At 50.6% G+C, this 18160-nt stretch overlaps 6 protein-coding genes across 6 annotated transcripts; 4 read left to right on the forward strand and 2 right to left on the reverse strand.

The window, feature by feature from the left end:
* Nucleotides 1–276: 276 nt before the first annotated feature.
* SCP_0410920 (hypothetical protein) lies at nt 277–3548 on the forward strand (the record flags this gene model as incomplete). Its single annotated transcript, XM_027757819.1, has 6 exons — nt 277–309; nt 361–871; nt 922–1385; nt 1434–2411; nt 2483–3188; nt 3241–3548. The coding sequence occupies 6 exons, from the start codon at nt 277–279 to the stop codon at nt 3546–3548; spliced, it is 3000 nt and encodes a 999-aa protein (XP_027613620.1).
* A 3119-nt stretch (nt 3549–6667) lies between these two features.
* On the reverse strand, nt 6668–7230 carry SCP_0410930 (hypothetical protein; the record flags this gene model as incomplete). Its single annotated transcript, XM_027757820.1, has 2 exons — nt 6668–7020; nt 7137–7230. 2 exons carry the CDS (start codon nt 7228–7230, stop codon nt 6668–6670), a joined length of 447 nt encoding a protein of 148 aa, XP_027613621.1.
* A 446-nt stretch (nt 7231–7676) lies between these two features.
* On the forward strand, nt 7677–8058 carry SCP_0410940 (hypothetical protein; the record flags this gene model as incomplete). The annotated part of the gene is made up of 2 exons (XM_027757821.1): nt 7677–7700; nt 7744–8058. The coding sequence occupies 2 exons, from the start codon at nt 7677–7679 to the stop codon at nt 8056–8058; spliced, it is 339 nt and encodes a 112-aa protein (XP_027613622.1).
* A 709-nt stretch (nt 8059–8767) lies between these two features.
* On the forward strand, nt 8768–9041 carry SCP_0410950 (hypothetical protein; the record flags this gene model as incomplete). Its single annotated transcript, XM_027757822.1, has 2 exons — nt 8768–8783; nt 8836–9041. The coding sequence occupies 2 exons, from the start codon at nt 8768–8770 to the stop codon at nt 9039–9041; spliced, it is 222 nt and encodes a 73-aa protein (XP_027613623.1).
* An 829-nt stretch (nt 9042–9870) lies between these two features.
* On the reverse strand, nt 9871–10152 carry SCP_0410960 (hypothetical protein; the record flags this gene model as incomplete). Its single annotated transcript, XM_027757823.1, has 3 exons — nt 9871–9891; nt 9939–10073; nt 10129–10152. 3 exons carry the CDS (start codon nt 10150–10152, stop codon nt 9871–9873), a joined length of 180 nt encoding a protein of 59 aa, XP_027613624.1.
* Nucleotides 10153–11328: 1176 nt separating this feature from the next.
* Nucleotides 11329–15479, forward strand: SCP_0410970 (hypothetical protein; the record flags this gene model as incomplete). The annotated part of the gene is made up of 12 exons (XM_027757824.1): nt 11329–11463; nt 11525–11719; nt 11771–11859; nt 11905–12017; nt 12134–12345; nt 13305–13319; nt 13374–13458; nt 13508–14400; nt 14656–14963; nt 15014–15138; nt 15187–15222; nt 15271–15479. The coding sequence occupies 12 exons, from the start codon at nt 11329–11331 to the stop codon at nt 15477–15479; spliced, it is 2415 nt and encodes an 804-aa protein (XP_027613625.1).
* Between the last annotated feature and the right edge of the window lie 2681 nt (nt 15480–18160).

Consider the following 18160-nt stretch of genomic DNA (forward strand, 5'->3'; position numbering starts at 1 on the left):
TCGGAAGTTCGCATGTCTATTCGACCTTCTCAGCCGCTCCGTGAACAATGGATGTAACGAGATTAGCGATTTTCATATCACAATGCAATCATGTAAAACTTACGCTATATTTGCTGCCTGTCTATAAACACATGTCTATAAATATCACGAGCATCTGCCCCTTAGTGATCCAGCCCTGATCCCATGCCTGCGACAAAGGGTGCAGGCCGAGCACGGCCATGCTACTGCAAAACATTCAACTGTCAGGGTCAGTTTAGAGATTGGAATATGCTCTGCATGCATCAGAGAGCAGACGGAAGACGCAAGAAGGTAAGCAATTAACAAAAACACATAAGAAATATTTACTTCCAAAATTACCAGACGTCTTCTGTGCTCGAAGGCGACGAACTAGCAGACCGGATCTTTGAATTAACTTTGAAGGACGCACTCACGGATGAACCTACCGCAGAGTCTGCACTGCCGCCACCACCCCCACCACCGGCCCGGCACCCATCTTCAACAGTGCCCCCCTCCCAGCCTACAGTGTCCCCCCTTCCACCCATTCCACCCCCGCTCACTTCCCTACCTGGGCTCTGGATTGTCGATTACGAGATCCGAGACCGTTTCTTGAGCACTTCGCGTGTAAAAGATGAGGGTATTGTGGCCCCCCAAGACAGCAAAGCTGCTGCGGCTGCCTGCACTACACTGTGCGAGGAGCTGGCTTGGTTTCAGGAAACCTGCGCCAAGCTAGAGAAGTTGACATTGCGCGACCAATCAACGATCATTTTGCACGATGCAATGTTAGAACGGCTCACCTCGAACATTTCAGACGTGCAAGAATGGATTGAAAAGGTGAAGGGCCCTGCAGCACCGCTAGATGCGATCACCACAAGTTAGTGGTCTCTCTTGCTCACTCAAGCCAGTATCACTCACCGACGTTAGGTCGCTATTTCGACCACCCGCTGCAGCACGGAGATCCCCTTCTGCTCTTGGCGGTGTTCATAGTACTGATCCTGAAGCTGCTCGGTCAGGTGCCGCGAACGACTTGTAACTTCGCATTGCAGATGTTGAAGGTTTTGCTGGACACTGCGCTGCACCAAGGCACACGGTCATTATCCTACCGTGAGGAGCAGATTTTAGATCATTTCCCCCGTGACATTTGTGGCGTGCGGAAAGCCTTCGATTTGGAGGCTGTTGTCATAGTTTACACAACTTGTCCGTCATGCTGCTGCACATATGCGCCTTCATATCAAGACGATATACCTGTTTATCCGAGTTATTGTCAGCATCGCAGCGGCCCACGCAGCAAACCTTGCAACTCACGATTGATGACTACTCGTGTTCTGGACAGCGAAAGTGTTCGCTCTCCTATACGCCCTTTCATCGTTCAAGACTTCCATACATTTGTGGGTGGGCTTATCAGCTGACCGGGAATGGAGGAGATCCTCTGACAGGGGAAGGCAATACAAGATCGCTACAATCTACGCGACATCACCGATGGATCCGCCGTCGCCGACATGCAGGGACCGGACGGAAAACCCTTCGCCGATGCAGCTGAGAGCGAGTTATGCTTACTTTGGGCCCTTTCGGTGGACTGGTTCAACCCATATCTCAACAAAATCGCAGGGTTGTCGATTTCGACGGGGTCGATGGCTATGTCGTGTTTATACCTTCCGCCGAGCATGCGATACAAAACCGATAATCTATATCTCGCGGGCATTATTCCCGGACCCAAGGAGCCCAAGCTCGAGCGCACTAATCACTTCCTCCGCCCGCTGGTCGACCAACTGTTAGTCTCCTGGGAGCGCGGCATTTGGTACAACAGAACTTACGACTATCCTCGCGGTCGCCGTGTACGCTCAGCGCTCGCCCTCATCATCACTGACTTGCCAGGATCTCGTAAGGTTGGCAGATTAGCCAGCCATAGCGCAGGGTGCTTTTGCTCGCAGTGCCATTTGAAGAAGCAGAGTATCAATAACATTGACATGACGACTTGGAAGATGAAAACGGCTGAAGAGATCTTGGAAGCCGCTGTCCACTGGCGCGACGCTGACACGCAGGAAGAGCGAAAACACATTTTTAAGGAGTTTGGCGTTCGATGGTCTGAACTTAATCACCTACCGTATTGGGATCCCGTTCGGCGCATAGTCATCGACAGGATGCATAACATCTTTCTCGGAGTAATCCAGTTCCACAGCAGAAAAGTGATTGGAATGGACGTACCTATAGGGGACCGTGAGGATGCTGGAAACTTGTGCAAAATCAAGGAGAACGACTTGATCAGCCTTCGACGCCTCCTGCTGAAGGACCCCGAGCCTCGCTTGTTGTTGTGCTTCAATAAAGTCACCCTGGGACACATGTGCGGGGAGCTCGGCTTCCGGTTACCTCGCCCTGTTCACGAGATGAAAAAATCGGTGCTCGCCGATGTGTTGGTATGCACTCACATTGAGCTCGAATGGTAACACTGATCTCACATCAGACTCAGTGAACGGGTTACACACAGACGCATGCGACCATTGCTGTTTGGATTTGCCCTTCCGCTTCTGCTACAGACCGCGCCCCACTGACAAGCACCCCCGATACTGCAGAGCTTGCACCTCAGACTCTGATCGGAGAAGCGTACACAGCAGAATGTGCAGCTGAACATGCAGCCACAGCGAAGCTTGCAGACAGACAGGATGAAGTGGACAGCTTGTCAATACGGGCTTTTCGCAAACGAGATCTCAAACACGTACAGGCTGACATTGCCGAGACATCCTGCCCCATTTATTCCATTGGACCACCTGCGAACATGGGTATGAAAGGCCAAGGCAAGCTCAAAGCCGATCACTGGAAAGCTGCAATAGAATTCAAATTACCTGTCTCGCTCATGAAGCATTGGCACCGCGAACGACTGGACAACTTATCAGACGAGTCTAAGCACCGTCATGATCTCGCTCACTGCACGATGCGGCTGGCCTGTGCAGTTCGTCAAGCCACTTCATATCGGACTACAGAAAATCATCGCACCAGATATACAATCCATATGCACGCTTACCTCTCCGACATCCTGGAGCTCAAGCCCAGGCTCACCCTGGTGCCCAATCACCACAATGCACTTCACCTCGGTGACTTCCTCATGCACTTCGGTCCAGTCCATGGCTGGTGGATGTTCCCCTTCGAGCGCCTCATCGGAGTGTTGCAGCAAGTGAATACAAACTACAAGCAGGGTGAGCATTTGTCCTCTTAATTGTATAAGATATCCACTCACTTGTTTGGCAGGGCAATTCGAGAAGACTATGCTTGAATCTTTCTGCGCCGCGGCCAATGTCAAGGCATTTCTGAAGCAGGATGACTGCCCGAAAGTTCTGAAGGACTGCGCACCCATCGTCCAGTCATGCTTCGGAGGCGATCAGCGAGGCACATTGATGACGGACATCCGTACCTTGGGCGAACAAATTCTTGACGGCCCTTCGCCAGACACCGGTGCAACTGTTGACTGGACTAATGTCCGCCGATTGGAACACGAATTTTACGATGTCCTCGCAGCCCGATCAGCAGAACTGAACATTCTGGTCCCAGGCTGGTGACTCACCTGACATTGCTTGCTTCATGGCCATCTCACAATCTGTGGCACGCAATATTCGACTGTCCACTCCAACGAGAAGAACAGTCTCGTGTTCTTCCAAATGTCTCCCACGGCGCCGCCAGTACCAGGTGTCATCCGGCAGATATTTTCGGTCGTCGGTCACAATGAAGATGATGGTAACAAGAAAGATTCTCAGCACGCATTTCTGGCCATCCACCAGTACTTACCTTTGCCAGATTCCGCGCTCGATCCTTTCTGTGCATATCCAGACTTTGGAGCAAGTATCTGGAGTAAAACGTGTACCGAGGAAGTCAGCATCATCTCAGCATCAGAACGTGTTGACCACGCGATCTGGATGGAATGGTCAATGGAAACCTATGTGTTCAAGTCCCTGCAGAAGGTAACTCAGCATCTATAGCGCGTAACTGAAGGCTGACGTACCATATGCACTGGTCACAGGAGTATTGAGGCGATGCAGTGCAGACAGGATCGCCCGATTTTGAACCACTTGGGACGGGAAGCGGTATGCTTTCGCATCAGTGAACATCCTATAAATAGCACTTTCATGATTATGCTATACATTCCACGCTATCCACTTTGAGTGATTCTACTTGACACTGCTACAAATATTACATGTCATCATCACCATCTCCGTCATCATCCTCATCTTCACACACTGCATCTAACCAATTGCAATTTACTACCGATGTTGCCCCCCCGCTGAATGCGCTCGTCGGCACTACAGACGCTCCCAGTTGTGACTTCGACCTGACTTGGTCAAACATGCTACCCGTGACAGCTTCCCAGTTCACAGAATTAGCTGCATTGACAACCACAATCGTGAGGATGACTGTGATTACGAGGTGTCACCATGCGAGTCCGACATCAGTCTGACACCTTCGCGCCTCATCTCGACGATGAGCGACCTTCTGTGAATAACGATGTTGTTGGCGGAGCCCGCTAGAGATAATCAGCACAGCTCACCTGCTTCCGCTGCCATATCTTGATACAGCATGAACCCTCACCGGAAGAAGCTGTCGCTACCTTGAATTCACTCTCCGTGCTATAAGCCTTTGCAAGTATGAGTGCAGCCTCATGCCTCCCCAATGCCACTCACTGTTACTACCTGTACCAATTGCCCTGCTAACGTCAGATTAATGTCACATGTCAATAAAAATAAAATAAGCCATACCTGCACCATGGTGCAGCATCTCAACATTGTGATAGTTCGTTGTGTCGAAAATCCGTACGACACCGTCATCGCCGCCTACCACAACTGACGATTCATATATCACGACATGCACAGGATAATTGTTCACGATCCGGTAGGGATAACTGCAAACACGCTCCATAGACGGAAATCGATACTGGTCGAGCCCATCACATAGGTTAGTCATGCAAGACTTCTTCCATTGATGGATAAATCGGCATATCCGCTGTTGATGAAGTATTAAATCCATGCTCCAACAGAGGACTAAGACTCACATTCGAGTGGGCAAGATCTTCGACCACTTTAATCCGAACGGCTCTATGCAGTAGCAGCAACTAACTGCGATCATTATACATTCCCTGAAAAGCAATAGCGTGACTTACATCTCATGTGATTCCACATAAAAAACTACAACACTTGCGCCTTCATCACAGAAGCGCACTGCTCGAGCCATGTAATCCTTACGAGGCTTCATTGCTCATACAGCAGATATCGAACCTGCGCACACCGTCAAAATGCACGACATTGGAATGACATCGTACCACATACCTTCCGATTCAAACCTCCACACTTGAACTGCTCCTTGTCCAATAGTGACTAGTCGACCATGGCTGGGATCGAATCGAATATCCTCCACGTATCCCTCGTGAGCGCACACAAGCGAACAAAAAAGAAAGACATCCTGCTAACGGATGAAACAGATGAAAAGACACTTCATGAATAGCTTACAGTCGCATCATCTCGCACATACAAATGTATTGACCCATCGCCACAACCGAACACGAAGGCTCGATCCAATCCGCCCCCCAGATCAACCCATGCGATCGCCCCAATAGGCCCGTGGAACGTGCAAAAAATTTCTTCCCGCTGTTCTCCCGATCGTAAACTCCATATCTTCAGCACAGCATCGTCACCTGCGAATGAAGCAACATAAGTGAATACCAGAAATGCACTAACACACAACATACCGGCACTAAGAAGTAAACTACCATCCTGGGCGACAAGCATAGAATTGACTGGTTTCGAATGACCAGACAGTGTTCTTTCCAAAGCCATCTCTCCTCCTCGGGTCTGCGATAGTTGCTCCATATACACCACTGATTGACTGGAGGAGAGCACGCTCCAGATCGGTGTCGTTACCAGCAAGCACTCCACGTCATCCTAGATATAAAACCGACCCAGACAATAAGCCGTTGGAATGAATAGACACAGGCATCACATCACCTGAACACGTCTATACCAATTTCAGACAAATGGCGACCGCGCTGCGGTTTTTTCAATTGCTTCATGATCAAATCCGCAAAGATTTTGGATGTAGCGGCTGCTCCTGCAGTTGTGCATGAGCATGCACAAGCGCCGCATTCTCCTATACATTGAGAAACATGTCAGTATAGCTACACCGCCCTTCGTCCATATCGTGCACATACATTATTGTCAGCCTGTCAGCCTATCAACCTCAGCGTGTACAATCGACCTGGCGCGATCTGGCTGTAACCGCACGGGTGCGTTAATGGCAAGGGTCTTCAGAAATTTTTACGCGTAAGGTAGTCAATAACCAAATCGGCTGCAATTCGATTGTATCCCACTCTGGTATGCAACCGGCGCAAAAGGGCGATGAAACAAACCGTCCGGCAGCTTGGCTACCTATACTATAGCTAAAAATAATGAGGACCCCACAAGAATAAATAACAATGAAACTACAAAAGAGAGTGAACTACACTACAACGTTACTAAAGGCTCCAGGCCACATAGCGAATGACAAGCGCTACGGCCGAGAGATGGTGGTGGAACAAGAACAAGAGGAAAGAAATGCCCATTCCACCTCCAGCGGAGTTTTGACGCATCCCGTCGCTTTGTCCCTCACAAATAAGGCAGCCACACATCACGGGCCACTTGTCACGAGCCGCTTGTCATGAGCCGCTTCTCAGCCTCTGTTTGTCTTGCACAAATAGACCGCGTGCGCCATCTGGACGCTGTCCAGAATTTGGGCACCTTCTTCCTTGCCTTCGAATTTCCATCATCCCTGCGATATCGGCCAGTTCTTCCGTCACCGTGTCTGCCTCCTCCTCCTCGCCCATGCCCTCCTCGCTGTTGTCGTTGTCGATGCCATCGCCCTCTTCTGCTCCAGTGCCGTCATCACTGCCCTTTTCCTTGCCCACTTCGATGCCCTGAGGGCTTCCTCGTAACGCCCTCTTCTGCGCAGGTGCCCTCTTCCTCGCTGAGCCATTCTCGTGCGCGCCGCCGCGTCTGTTTGAATTAGGGGCTGATGGTATACATTGTATTAGAACCTGTATCATAGCCATCCGAGCCACATCTCTGATGATTGAGCGCCATATTGGGTTTGTACCAAACATAAACATAAGAACCGCAAAAACGCACCATTAATTGGTGCCTGAGCCGCTAGAACAACCCACAGGCCAATATTGGCTCTGCTTGAAAGCCCGGAACCGTATGTTGTTGCCCATGGATGCATCGTCCACAGCTCACTCTGGCTATACAGATATTACAGATGCTACATAACGATCACTCGCAAATACCGGTCCTTTGTCAAGGTCTCGACGTCTCCGCTTTCTACAATACCTGGCGCGTATTCATGGAATGGTCGGAAATTACGAGGATCGACCACCTGAGCGTACCATGTGAGTGCTCTACGCACATCGCTTACATGAATTCCATGCTTACCATGTGAGTGCTCTACGCACATCGCTTACATGAATTCCGTGCTGACACCGTGCTTCTCGTTGACTTCCGTGACAGGTATTCATGGAACCATCCGGCACAATGCTTCTAATCCCAGGTATGTTGCCTTTATATATCCTGCCTGCTGCTGCCAGGCTGATAATGCGAACCCATCGCCATCCGTCCCGGATTTCGCTGTCCACGCTACTCCCTCAGAATTTCGAAAAGTCGGCTGCAAATATGTCAGACAAGGTGGATGCGGAAGTTCGCTGTCCACATTTCAGTTGCTGACGTTACTCGCCTACAGGTCTCCGTGTCCCCGGTCCAATGTCCAAAATCTAGTACCGAGACGGACGTGGTGAGCACATCCCGTCCGCCTTCATCGGACACGTGCACATCCTTACTGGAGGAGATCGAGGACCTGAAGCGTGAGCATGCGCGTATGCAAGCGAATGCAATGCAGTTAGTTGCGGATATTCGTGCGATGCGGAAATGTTTAGATGAGTCAGAACAACACACGGAGGAGCTCAGCCAAATAGTAGATGCCACAGCTGATGCCGCGGACTCTCTCTGTGCAGAGGTCATTGCTGACAGTGCATACACGCGTTCAACATTGTACTGATGTAGTCTTTATTCACTTCCTCCACTAGTTCACTGAGCAACCTTTAGGGGTTAGCTGTTCGTGTGTTGGGTCATGTATAGTTTGTCATCCGAGAATGTATTCATTGTTATCTTGCGCTGCATTGTCATCGGAGAATGTATGTATTCATTATCAAGTTCTTTCATCATGTGGGCGCTGGTGAAGCCTGCGAAGCTCGCGCGTGAGACTCGAAAGCATATGGACCCTCTTCCACTATCCCATACCCAGCACACAATTCATTGTGAATTTAAGGTAAAGATTTATAAAATAAGTTCTTTCCCGGCCATTGAAAAAAAGGGTTAGATTTTCACACTGCTTCTGTCATTGCTAGAACCCTTCAAAGCTTCACAGCTAAGTAGGAATCGGGATAGTGGGATTTTGTATAAAATTTTGTATTAAAAGTGTCGCGACATGCCGATGATCGGAGGAAATATATTGTGCCATGTTGCCCGACTGTCTTCGGCTTCAGATATTTTTTCTGTAGCATATGGAATGCTCAAACTGCATAGAAAGAAGTATCACCCTTTTGGGGCATGTCGGTCACTAATAGTATTCCACCTATAATTATATAATAGGGTCTCATGACTATGCCTATATATTTTGTGGTGTCTCCGAGTCTTTCCCCATCTCACATTCGGAGCATACCACCACCACCACCACCATTCCCCCACTGCTGTCCAAACTGATCCTCATGGCTAGTCGTGGTCGTAAGTGATGATTATACATTTTGACTTGAATCGATATTAACATTGTTTACAGAGAGCACTTACATGGCCTCGGTGTCCTCCATTAGTGACTTACAGGAGGAGGTTCGGACCCTTAGGGCCAGCGTATATCGGGCCAAGCAGCTCGTCGAGGATGTAGACCGGTCCATGATGCTCGTTTGCGAGGTCTTCCCTGTCAGCGGCAAGGGAGGTACATTGCTCTCCTCCGTGCCGCGCTCCTGCAATGTTACTGGCATCTAACGTAAGTCTTTGACGAGTCAGTACATTACTTGACTGATCAGATGTGCATGTAGGTGCCATAAGGCTGTTGGGAGGCAGTCGGCTGTGCATGGGGCGTTTCGCTGAGGGACCGTATGGAGATTGTCAGTCGTGTTTGTTGTCTACTTATAAATTCAATGTATCGTCTGCTCCCGTCGTGGAAAGACTGAAGCTCGGTGAAGGTGGAGGTGAATGTGTGCTGCAATCAATACTATGGCTCACAAGATCGTCGGCATGCCCCCCAAGTCGGCACCTCGCTCAATTAGCCCTTTCCCCTGCCTCTACCACTTAGTTATCTCTTAAATGTATGATTTTATAGTACTACAACATTCTTGAGGTTGAACGAGCTCAAACGGATCGGTATTGGAGGAGTCCCTTCTTGACCTCCAATGTAACGCAGACTCACGCTGGCTAGTCACTGGCCGAAGTCTGCCGCGAGCGTCGGCAGCGGGGTTTCAAGTGGTGGCGTTCACAATGACACGGTCACGACCTTCGCGCATTAGGCTGCTGAGCGGAGTAACAAAACGGCACGCGTTACTGTCTGTGACATATGCGTTACTTTTGTGTTACTGCTGACTGGGCATGCCGACGATCTTGTGAGCCTTAGTATCCCTCGTTCAGGCAGCAGCCCAGGACAGCCGACTTATAACTTTACTGACCATTGGTGCAAATGGGGTCGACTCGTACAGCGCAGATCTGGAAACAATATGGGATAACGCTACATGAGCGCATGTAGAGTGCCGCTCGAATCCAAACAATCGAGTCTACATTCATGACTAAAATCGAGAGCAGTACAACAATGCAGGATATTTTACAACACGGCCGGTGCAACCTGCAGACAAATAAGCATCGGTCATTTGAGGTTCAAACTATACTTACAGATGCGCGGGCCTCCTGCTCCTTCCCCCTATCCTTCTTGGTCATGTAGGTCGTGTTTCCTAACTTGGTCTTCAGAACGTCTCTGACCGGCCAACTCTTCTCGTAGTGCACGAGCTGGGGATAGAGCTTCGTAGCCTGATGAAGTTCTGTAACCGTCAGTGCCGATCGCGTATGCAACTACCCGATGTACCTGGGTATACACTGCGTCCAACATCGTCTGATTCTGTTTCGAGATTGTCTTGTCCAATTCCAAATACCTGACTGCCAAGTTACCGATGTCCTTCTGTACTTGCTAGTCAGCTACAGTCTTTGAAAACATTGCAAGATATGCTTCATACCAGAAACTTGTCATACTTCGCGGTATCCCACCCGTGTCTCCCTAACTCATCGCTAAGCGTGTAACCTCCTCAGCCTGGGCGACCTACTTGGCCGTCCGGCTTAGGGATGACGGGTTCTGATGCTGCTGCATCAGCTCCTGGGGAATGCGCGTCGCTAGCAATGCTTTGGCGTGTGCCAGCCTGAACATCTGATTGAGGCTTGATAAGGTGGAATTTCGACCTTGCCGATGAGGGAGGAGGAGTGAGAAGGCATTCAGCATCGAAATGCACGCATCCCGATGAGGGTTGGTACTGGCGCTGGATGCAATGTTTCGTTATCGGCAGTTGGGGCATGCTGGTCGTGGATGGGGAAGCTCAAAGCCGGGAGAGGTCGCGCCTTCACGCTAAGTCGCGGTGGACAATAGAACAATAGTCTTACCAATTCAAGTCGCACACTCCATAAGGATTGCAGGCGACTGACATATACAAAAGAATCAGGCAACCGTAGACCACTGACCATGTTCAACCTCAAACGAGCTGAACAGACACTGCTATGGAAAAAGTACAGTAAATCAACTTTCAGCAGGTACACGGTGGACATACTTACGAAACTCTGCAACAAGCACAATTTAACGGTCACACCAACTGGCCAGTTGAACGCAGTAAAGCATGACTACATCGATGCACTCTGGAAATATGTGAGTAAATCTCACAGCGAACATAGCAGAAGGCACTTACAGTAGTCAGCGACATGCCCTGCAGCTCCAATGCTCGGTCCTTACACACACGAGGATACCGCGGCCTCAGCACCTCTTGAGAAGTCGACATTGGAGATCGCACGCAAGCATAAATCGCCCGAAGAGCGCAACGCGGAGCGACGAGCAAAATGAGTACGTCTGACATACAAGCATGTAAGCCTATGATTGCAACGTTCAACCATGTGGTGACCAATGTTATAGTCAAATGCACCCGCAGACAGCGGGACGGTGGCGCGGCCAGCCAGCAAACGTGCTCTCTCGGGAGAGCGGGAGCGATCGCAAAGCCCTAAACGAGCTCACCTGCAACCCTCTGGCATGCCTCCTCCAGCCCCTTCAGGCCTTCGCAACCGAGACGCTTCGTGTATTTATTCCACGATCGGTAAACGATTGGCTCCCGCAGAGTTTACGGAAAAAGATGCGAGAACTAACAAGAAGGCTCGCGAAGATCAGGTATGACCTCTTGAATTGCGGTGAGACGAGAAAACGTACTGACTCACCTATCGCGGAGAAGCCCAACGTAGTCCTGTGCATCAAGATCCCAGCACGGAAGCTGAACGATGAGCAGGCCAAAGTCGTTCATATCAAGCTCTTTGCGAAAGTTAAAGACTGGAAAGCTATACGGGAAATTGAATGCCACTGCTCCCAAGACGGAAGCCTGAATCTTCTTCAGGTCGCAGCACAGCTCGGTGTACATGGCAAATGTCATGTAAGTGGGGTGCATCGCGGTGGGACTAGAGCACTCACATGGTACGCTCAGGTGGTCGATCCTCGTAATTTCCGACCATTCCATGAATACGCGCCAGGTATTGTAGAAAGCGGAGACGTCGAGACCTTGACAAAGGACCGGTATTTGCGAGTGATCGTTATGTAGCATCTGTAATATCTGTATAGCCAGAGTGAGCTGTGGACGATGCATCCATGGGCAACAACATACGGTTCCGGGCTTTCAAGCAGAGCCAATATTGGCCTGTGGGTTGTTCTAGCGGCTCAGGCACCAATTAATGGTGCGTTTTTGCGGTTCTTATGTTTATGTTTGGTACAAACCCAATATGGCGCTCAATCATCAGAGATGTGGCTCGGATGGCTATGATACAGGTTCTAATACAATGTATACCATCAGCCCCTAATTCAAACAGACGCGGCGGCGCGCACGAGAATGGCTCAGCGAGGAAGAGGGCACCTGCGCAGAAGAGGGCGTTACGAGGAAGCCCTCAGGGCATCGAAGTGGGCAAGGAAAAGGGCAGTGACGACGGCACTGGAGCAGAAGAGGGCGATGGCATCGACAACGACAACAGCGAGGAGGGCATGGGCGAGGAGGAGGAGGCAGACACGGTGACGGAAGAACTGGCCGATATCGCAGGGATGATGGAAATTCGAAGGCAAGGAAGAAGGTGCCCAAATTCTGGACAGCGTCCAGATGGCGCACGCGGTCTATTTGTGCAAGACAAACAGAGGCTGAGAAGCGGCTCATGACAAGCGGCTCGTGACAAGTGGCCCGTGATGTGTGGCTGCCTTATTTGTGAGGGACAAAGCGACGGGATGCGTCAAAACTCCGCTGGAGGTGGAATGGGCATTTCTTTCCTCTTGTTCTTGTTCCACCACCATCTCTCGGCCGTAGCGCTTGTCATTCGCTATGTGGCCTGGAGCCTTTAGTAACGTTGTAGTGTAGTTCACTCTCTTTTGTAGTTTCATTGTTATTTATTCTTGTGGGGTCCTCATTATTTTTAGCTATAGTATAGGTAGCCAAGCTGCCGGACGGTTTGTTTCATCGCCCTTTTGCGCCGGTTGCATACCAGAGTGGGATACAATCGAATTGCAGCCGATTTGGTTATTGACTACCTTACGCGTAAAAATTTCTGAAGACCCTTGCCATTAACGCACCCGTGCGGTTACAGCCAGATCGCGCCAGGTCGATTGTACACGCTGAGGTTGATAGGCTGACAGGCTGACAATAATGTATGTGCACGATATGGACGAAGGGCGGTGTAGCTATACTGACATGTTTCTCAATGTATAGGAGAATGCGGCGCTTGTGCATGCTCATGCACAACTGCAGGAGCAGCTGCTACATCGGAAATCTTCTCAGTGACACCTCATCACCAGCAGTGTGACGTTGAAGGACATTGCGCGTGTTACTCGGAAGTAATTGTACATGTGGGCTGATTGGTGATGAACGCCTCGTGGTCGAAGCCTCGTGTACTCCAAGCGATGTCTCATAAGATACGATTGCTCAAATCTAATGGACACTATCCCGACCTCTCAGTACCACTGACGCTGCCATGTCTTCAAAGCATGCGCGGAAAGCGGTAAGTACTGCAGTCGGTTCTTACATTTTCAATCCTCATGCATGGAATGCCAAGAACCCATACTTGGATATCGAGGCTATCGTCGACAACAAGGAGGAGGAGGAGGAGGAGGAAGAAGAAGAAGAGGAGGAGGAACTGGGTAAGTGTCTCAGCTGCGTTATTGGATATATCTTACAGCTTGTTTCCAGCCGAGTTGCTCGCCGACGTCCAACGCACTCAACAAGCTCGGGCGCATCTTGATAATGCATGTGTCGGCGACAATGCTGCTGACGCAGAAGCCATGGCCCGGTCTATTACGGAGAGAGACATGGCGGCTAGACGTGCACAGCGGGCCTCGCAGTCGGGTGGCGCAGTCGTCTCTCTTGCCCCCGATGGAATCCACCTTCAAGCCACGGAAAATGGTTTCCTCTCTCCTTGGGTGTGCATCTCGCGTGGTACATATAAGCACGATGTGGCCTTCGTGGAGTCGCGAGAGGACTCTCTCCTCCACGTCTGGGTGGTTCCGCGCTTGCCTACTACAAAAAAGCGGCAGCACGGAAGAACTTCTCAGCAACCAATGCCGCCAGCATTACTGAAGGAGTTGTTCAGAGAGGCTGTGACAGAAAGTGAAGGTGATCGGCTGATACATATTCTCAAGGGCAAGAAGTTCAAAGGCGGCCTCCTGCAGCTCGAACTCACTTTGGACCGGGTGACTTTCGATGTCCACGCGACTCGAAACGACGTATTCGTCTTTAATGCGGCGAAATTCGTGCCAAAGACAGCGATAGCGAAGCTCATTCTATTCTGTGTTGACTTCGAACCGGCTGCAGGCACGCATGTGATCGTTATACAGGGCGAGCAATGCAGCCTCATTGGTGTCGTGCATTCAGTCATTAATGGACAGGCTACGCTAACCAATCTCTACCACGAGAAGTTGGATGATGAACTTTCGTCTCTCGTGCTACCTGTAACTCAGTTACACCCCCTTTGGGCAGTTGGCGATGCGGTCAAAGTTAAGACGGGCCTCCATGCGGGCTTGGAAGGGCAAGTGATTGCCATGGATGATTTCGATGTCACAATTGTTCACATGAACAAAGTCGAGGTATGTTGTGCACTTCTCATGCAATTGCAATCCTTAATAGCGGAACTTTCCTCAGCATGTATGTTCTACCTACAACGATGCTTCCAAGTACTGAACTTTTCTCAGCGAACTAGAAACCCAATAACAGGAGTCTTTCATACTTCTTCTGTGTTGGAAACCTCTGAGGTATGTCCCACCAACTGCGACGTTATCGATGCTCAAAACTCGATATAGCATCATGTGTTACCCTGGGATCTCTTACTCACAGAGTCCAAGGCGGAATGGACCTCGATACAGCCGTCGGTGACAGTATCAAGGCCGGGAGAGCAGCGCCCCTCACGCTCTGAGACGCAAACAGAGGAAGAGGTGGAGATGGAGCTTGCCCTCAAGCATCCTGACCGACGGAATCCCGACATCGGGCGAGCGGTGCGTGTCATCAAAGGCCCTTTGAAGGGATTTGTGGGCACATTGCGAAACGTCACGTACCACGGCGATTACGAGGTTGAGCTTGAAGCCAAGCTTTTAACCTCGAGGGGCGTCCTCTTGTTCCAAAAGCCCGAGATCGCATTCCGGTCAGAAGAAAGGTAAGATTCATTACTTGTAGTTCTGGTCATATCTAACTGCCTCATTGCAGGGGCAACATCGACACGGCGGAGCGTGGTCTGCTCCCTGAGCAGCCTCGGACCCCATTGGGCCACGAATTAGAACCCGCGTCACACAACACAGATTCAGCATGGGCGTATTTGGTGGAACTTGATGGTGCGTAACCGTGCCGCCACTACCGAGCGTCCGCTGAATCCACATTAGGACCCGATGGATCGATGTCTTCAGTCGAACCTAATGGTGCGTAGCCTCATCATCAACACAAAATGTCCGCTGAATTCACATCAGGACCCAATGGATGGATGCTGGATGCGGCTGTGGCACCTGCGTTCCATACTTATCGCTTCAAGTTCATGTGCACAGCCGGTCAACTCCGAGACAAGCTGATGACCACGGTGAAGGGAGCCTCCCCAGTGAACGGCAAGGTGCGATGCGAATACCGGACGCGAAAGCTGGAATATGCCGATGTCTCTCTCCAAGACCTCGCCATATTGTGACCAGGCCCTGGCGATTATGTGATCGTGTGTAAGCGTGGCCCCAACTTCGGAGCGTACGGCAAAACGATGTGGGGCGTGGCAGACCCGCTTGTTCTAGTACTGGAAGAAGGCGGCAGGACGCTTAGGGTGGATAGGGATGACTTGGCCCAGCTTGTGTGCAAATAAGTGGTTTTCTCGTAATTTTACATGCTGTTCCTGTCCCTTGCCCCTCGTCGTTGCATCCTGCGCTGTTTGTCGATGTCCTGTCATTTGCCGCTTTCTCATTATATACAGTTAATGTACTTCCTTTGATCGAACTTGTGCTTGTGCTTGTGCGATCTCCCACGACCAGTTGAAAAGCCGCTGAGCGGTACACTTGGCGATCCAATGACCACTAAGCGGCCATCGAGTGTGCCACTCGTCAAGCCGCTTAGCGGTGCTATGGGTGTCCGACCTCCTTACAGTTTGAATATTAGGTCGAGGGTGTGAGGCCCTGACATCTCACCTCATATATAGACTCTAATGTCAAATGTCAAATGATCATACATTGTAACTTTGTGTCGCCCTTATACTAGTTCGATATTTAATCTGTTGTCTGCCCTGAAAGGCATAATGTCGATCAGAATTTCTTCCCGCCGGACATGCCGAACGAGACCTAAAATTTTCGGACGAATGTTATATGGTAACATAGCCATTTGCGAACATTGTATATGTCGCAATATCACACATTATCAATGTGTGATTTGGGTATCGCATGCCCAGACATCAGGCCTTACATTGTAAACATATTTTCGACCGTCGGAGCTACATACGGGCCGTCATACATGTACAATGTTAGGCCGGATGTTCCCACAATGTAAGGAACTTAGATATTAGTCCCCGTCTCCGGTGTGACTAACTTCTGCAAATATCTCCGGTACTGGAATGCATAGGTATGTTCCATCCATGCCCGTCCTGAGATCACGTCGTGCTTTATCGCAGGAAGCCTCGCCGGTGCGGCCTCGCAGGCGGGCTGGACCTGCGCGGTCCGCTGCCGCCTTATCCGAATCGCGCTGATGCTCGTACTTCCGCACGCAGCAGAATTCTGAATTCTGAGTTTGTAGACGGACCCAGTGACTGCGCGGAGCGCCGGAGATGCTCATTGCCACTGGGCGCCATGGCCCCAAATTCCCTGTTTTGGTGGTGCGCCTCACGTCGACCGCGGGGCGAAAAAGTGGCCGTGCCCAAACTGCCTCTAGTATTAGAAGCTCGCGCCCGGTGCCAATCGTCGACGGTCGTGGCTACGATATACGAGTGCTCGCACTGCTCCTTCTGGCGATCCGAGTCTCCTGATGTGACCGCACGGGCGGGGAGGTTCACCGGTCTAGGGACGGATCCGTGGACCACTACGGTGAGCTGCTTGCCTGTGGATGGGATGTCACGGTAAGTATATGTACAGTATATTCCAGCGCGCGTTCTACCTGATGAATCGATCAAGTCAGACGCGGATATCTTGCGGGAGGCATGAAGATGGCAATCAAAGCAGAGTACGCTTTGCCTTTGGGAGAGCACGCTTCACCTCTGGGAGAGCAGCCTGCTACTCTTTGCCTTTGGGAGAGTACCCTTTGCTGTTGGGAGAGTACGCCTTGCTATTGGGAGAGTACACTTTGCATGTGCAAGCCAGACACTGTTTCGTGAGGATCATAACAGCTTCCCTAGTCAATCGCCGGGTCACAACAATGCAGCAGCCAGCCGTACGCGCGAAGCTTGAGCAGCACAGCGTAACCAGTACCCTACCAATCCATACTTCCATGTTCTTACCATCCACGCAGGGACAAAGCGAAATCGAAACGCGACCACCCACAACAGTCTACCGGAACCACGCGATATCGCATATTCCAATCAACGCACGGTCACGTATATGCTGTACTCGACTAGCAACAGCAACCAGCATGTACCAACGTCAATCTCGATATTGTACGAACAATCCAACGGGAGCGGAACGAAAGCGAATAAAGTAAACTATATAACCACAGACCGCGCGCAGCAATCGCAAGCACACGTAGAAAACACAGTTCGCTGAGGCGAGCCAGAAACAGAAAACGCACGAGAAGGGAAAAACGAACGGAGATCAAGATGCTAAGTAGGATAGGACGGCGACTTAATGCGAACGGATCCAAAGGTACGAAAAAAAGTCGCAGGATGGAACACATTAAAGAGAGTGGGCACCGTCAGGAAGGCAAGTTCGAGATTCAGCAGGATAGCAGAGGGGAAAACATGGCAGGTTCAGTCAATGTTCAGCCCTTAGTCTTACACTCCGTTTGTGTTGTTGCATTTGAGCTACTCACGCTGCTCATATTGGAAAGTCGACGTATCGTGATGGAGTTTTCCAGTTCTGATAAATGGCTGACTACACGCGACGTCAGGGTGCCAGAAGCCCAGCCATTCGCTTAGTCGCGACGACACTGGCTGAGCCATCCCTGCGACCGCAGTCATACATTTACATGATGCCATCGTCGCCCCGACCTGACAAGATGTGCTACTGCCGACCTTCGCTGACAAGAGACGCACACGTGACCGCGCCTGAATGACAACGCAAGCGCCAACTTTCCCGTATTGCGCACCATCACGCTCACATCCACCCACATCGATCGTCTCGTATATAAGCAGCGTCTGCCAACGTCGTAGCCGTGGCTTCCATCCTGTCTCCCGCCCTCACTTGC

The sequence above is a fragment of the Sparassis crispa genome (genome assembly GCF_003851025.1).
Source record: "Sparassis crispa DNA, contig_000003F, whole genome shotgun sequence".
NCBI lineage: Eukaryota > Fungi > Basidiomycota > Agaricomycetes > Polyporales > Sparassidaceae > Sparassis > Sparassis crispa.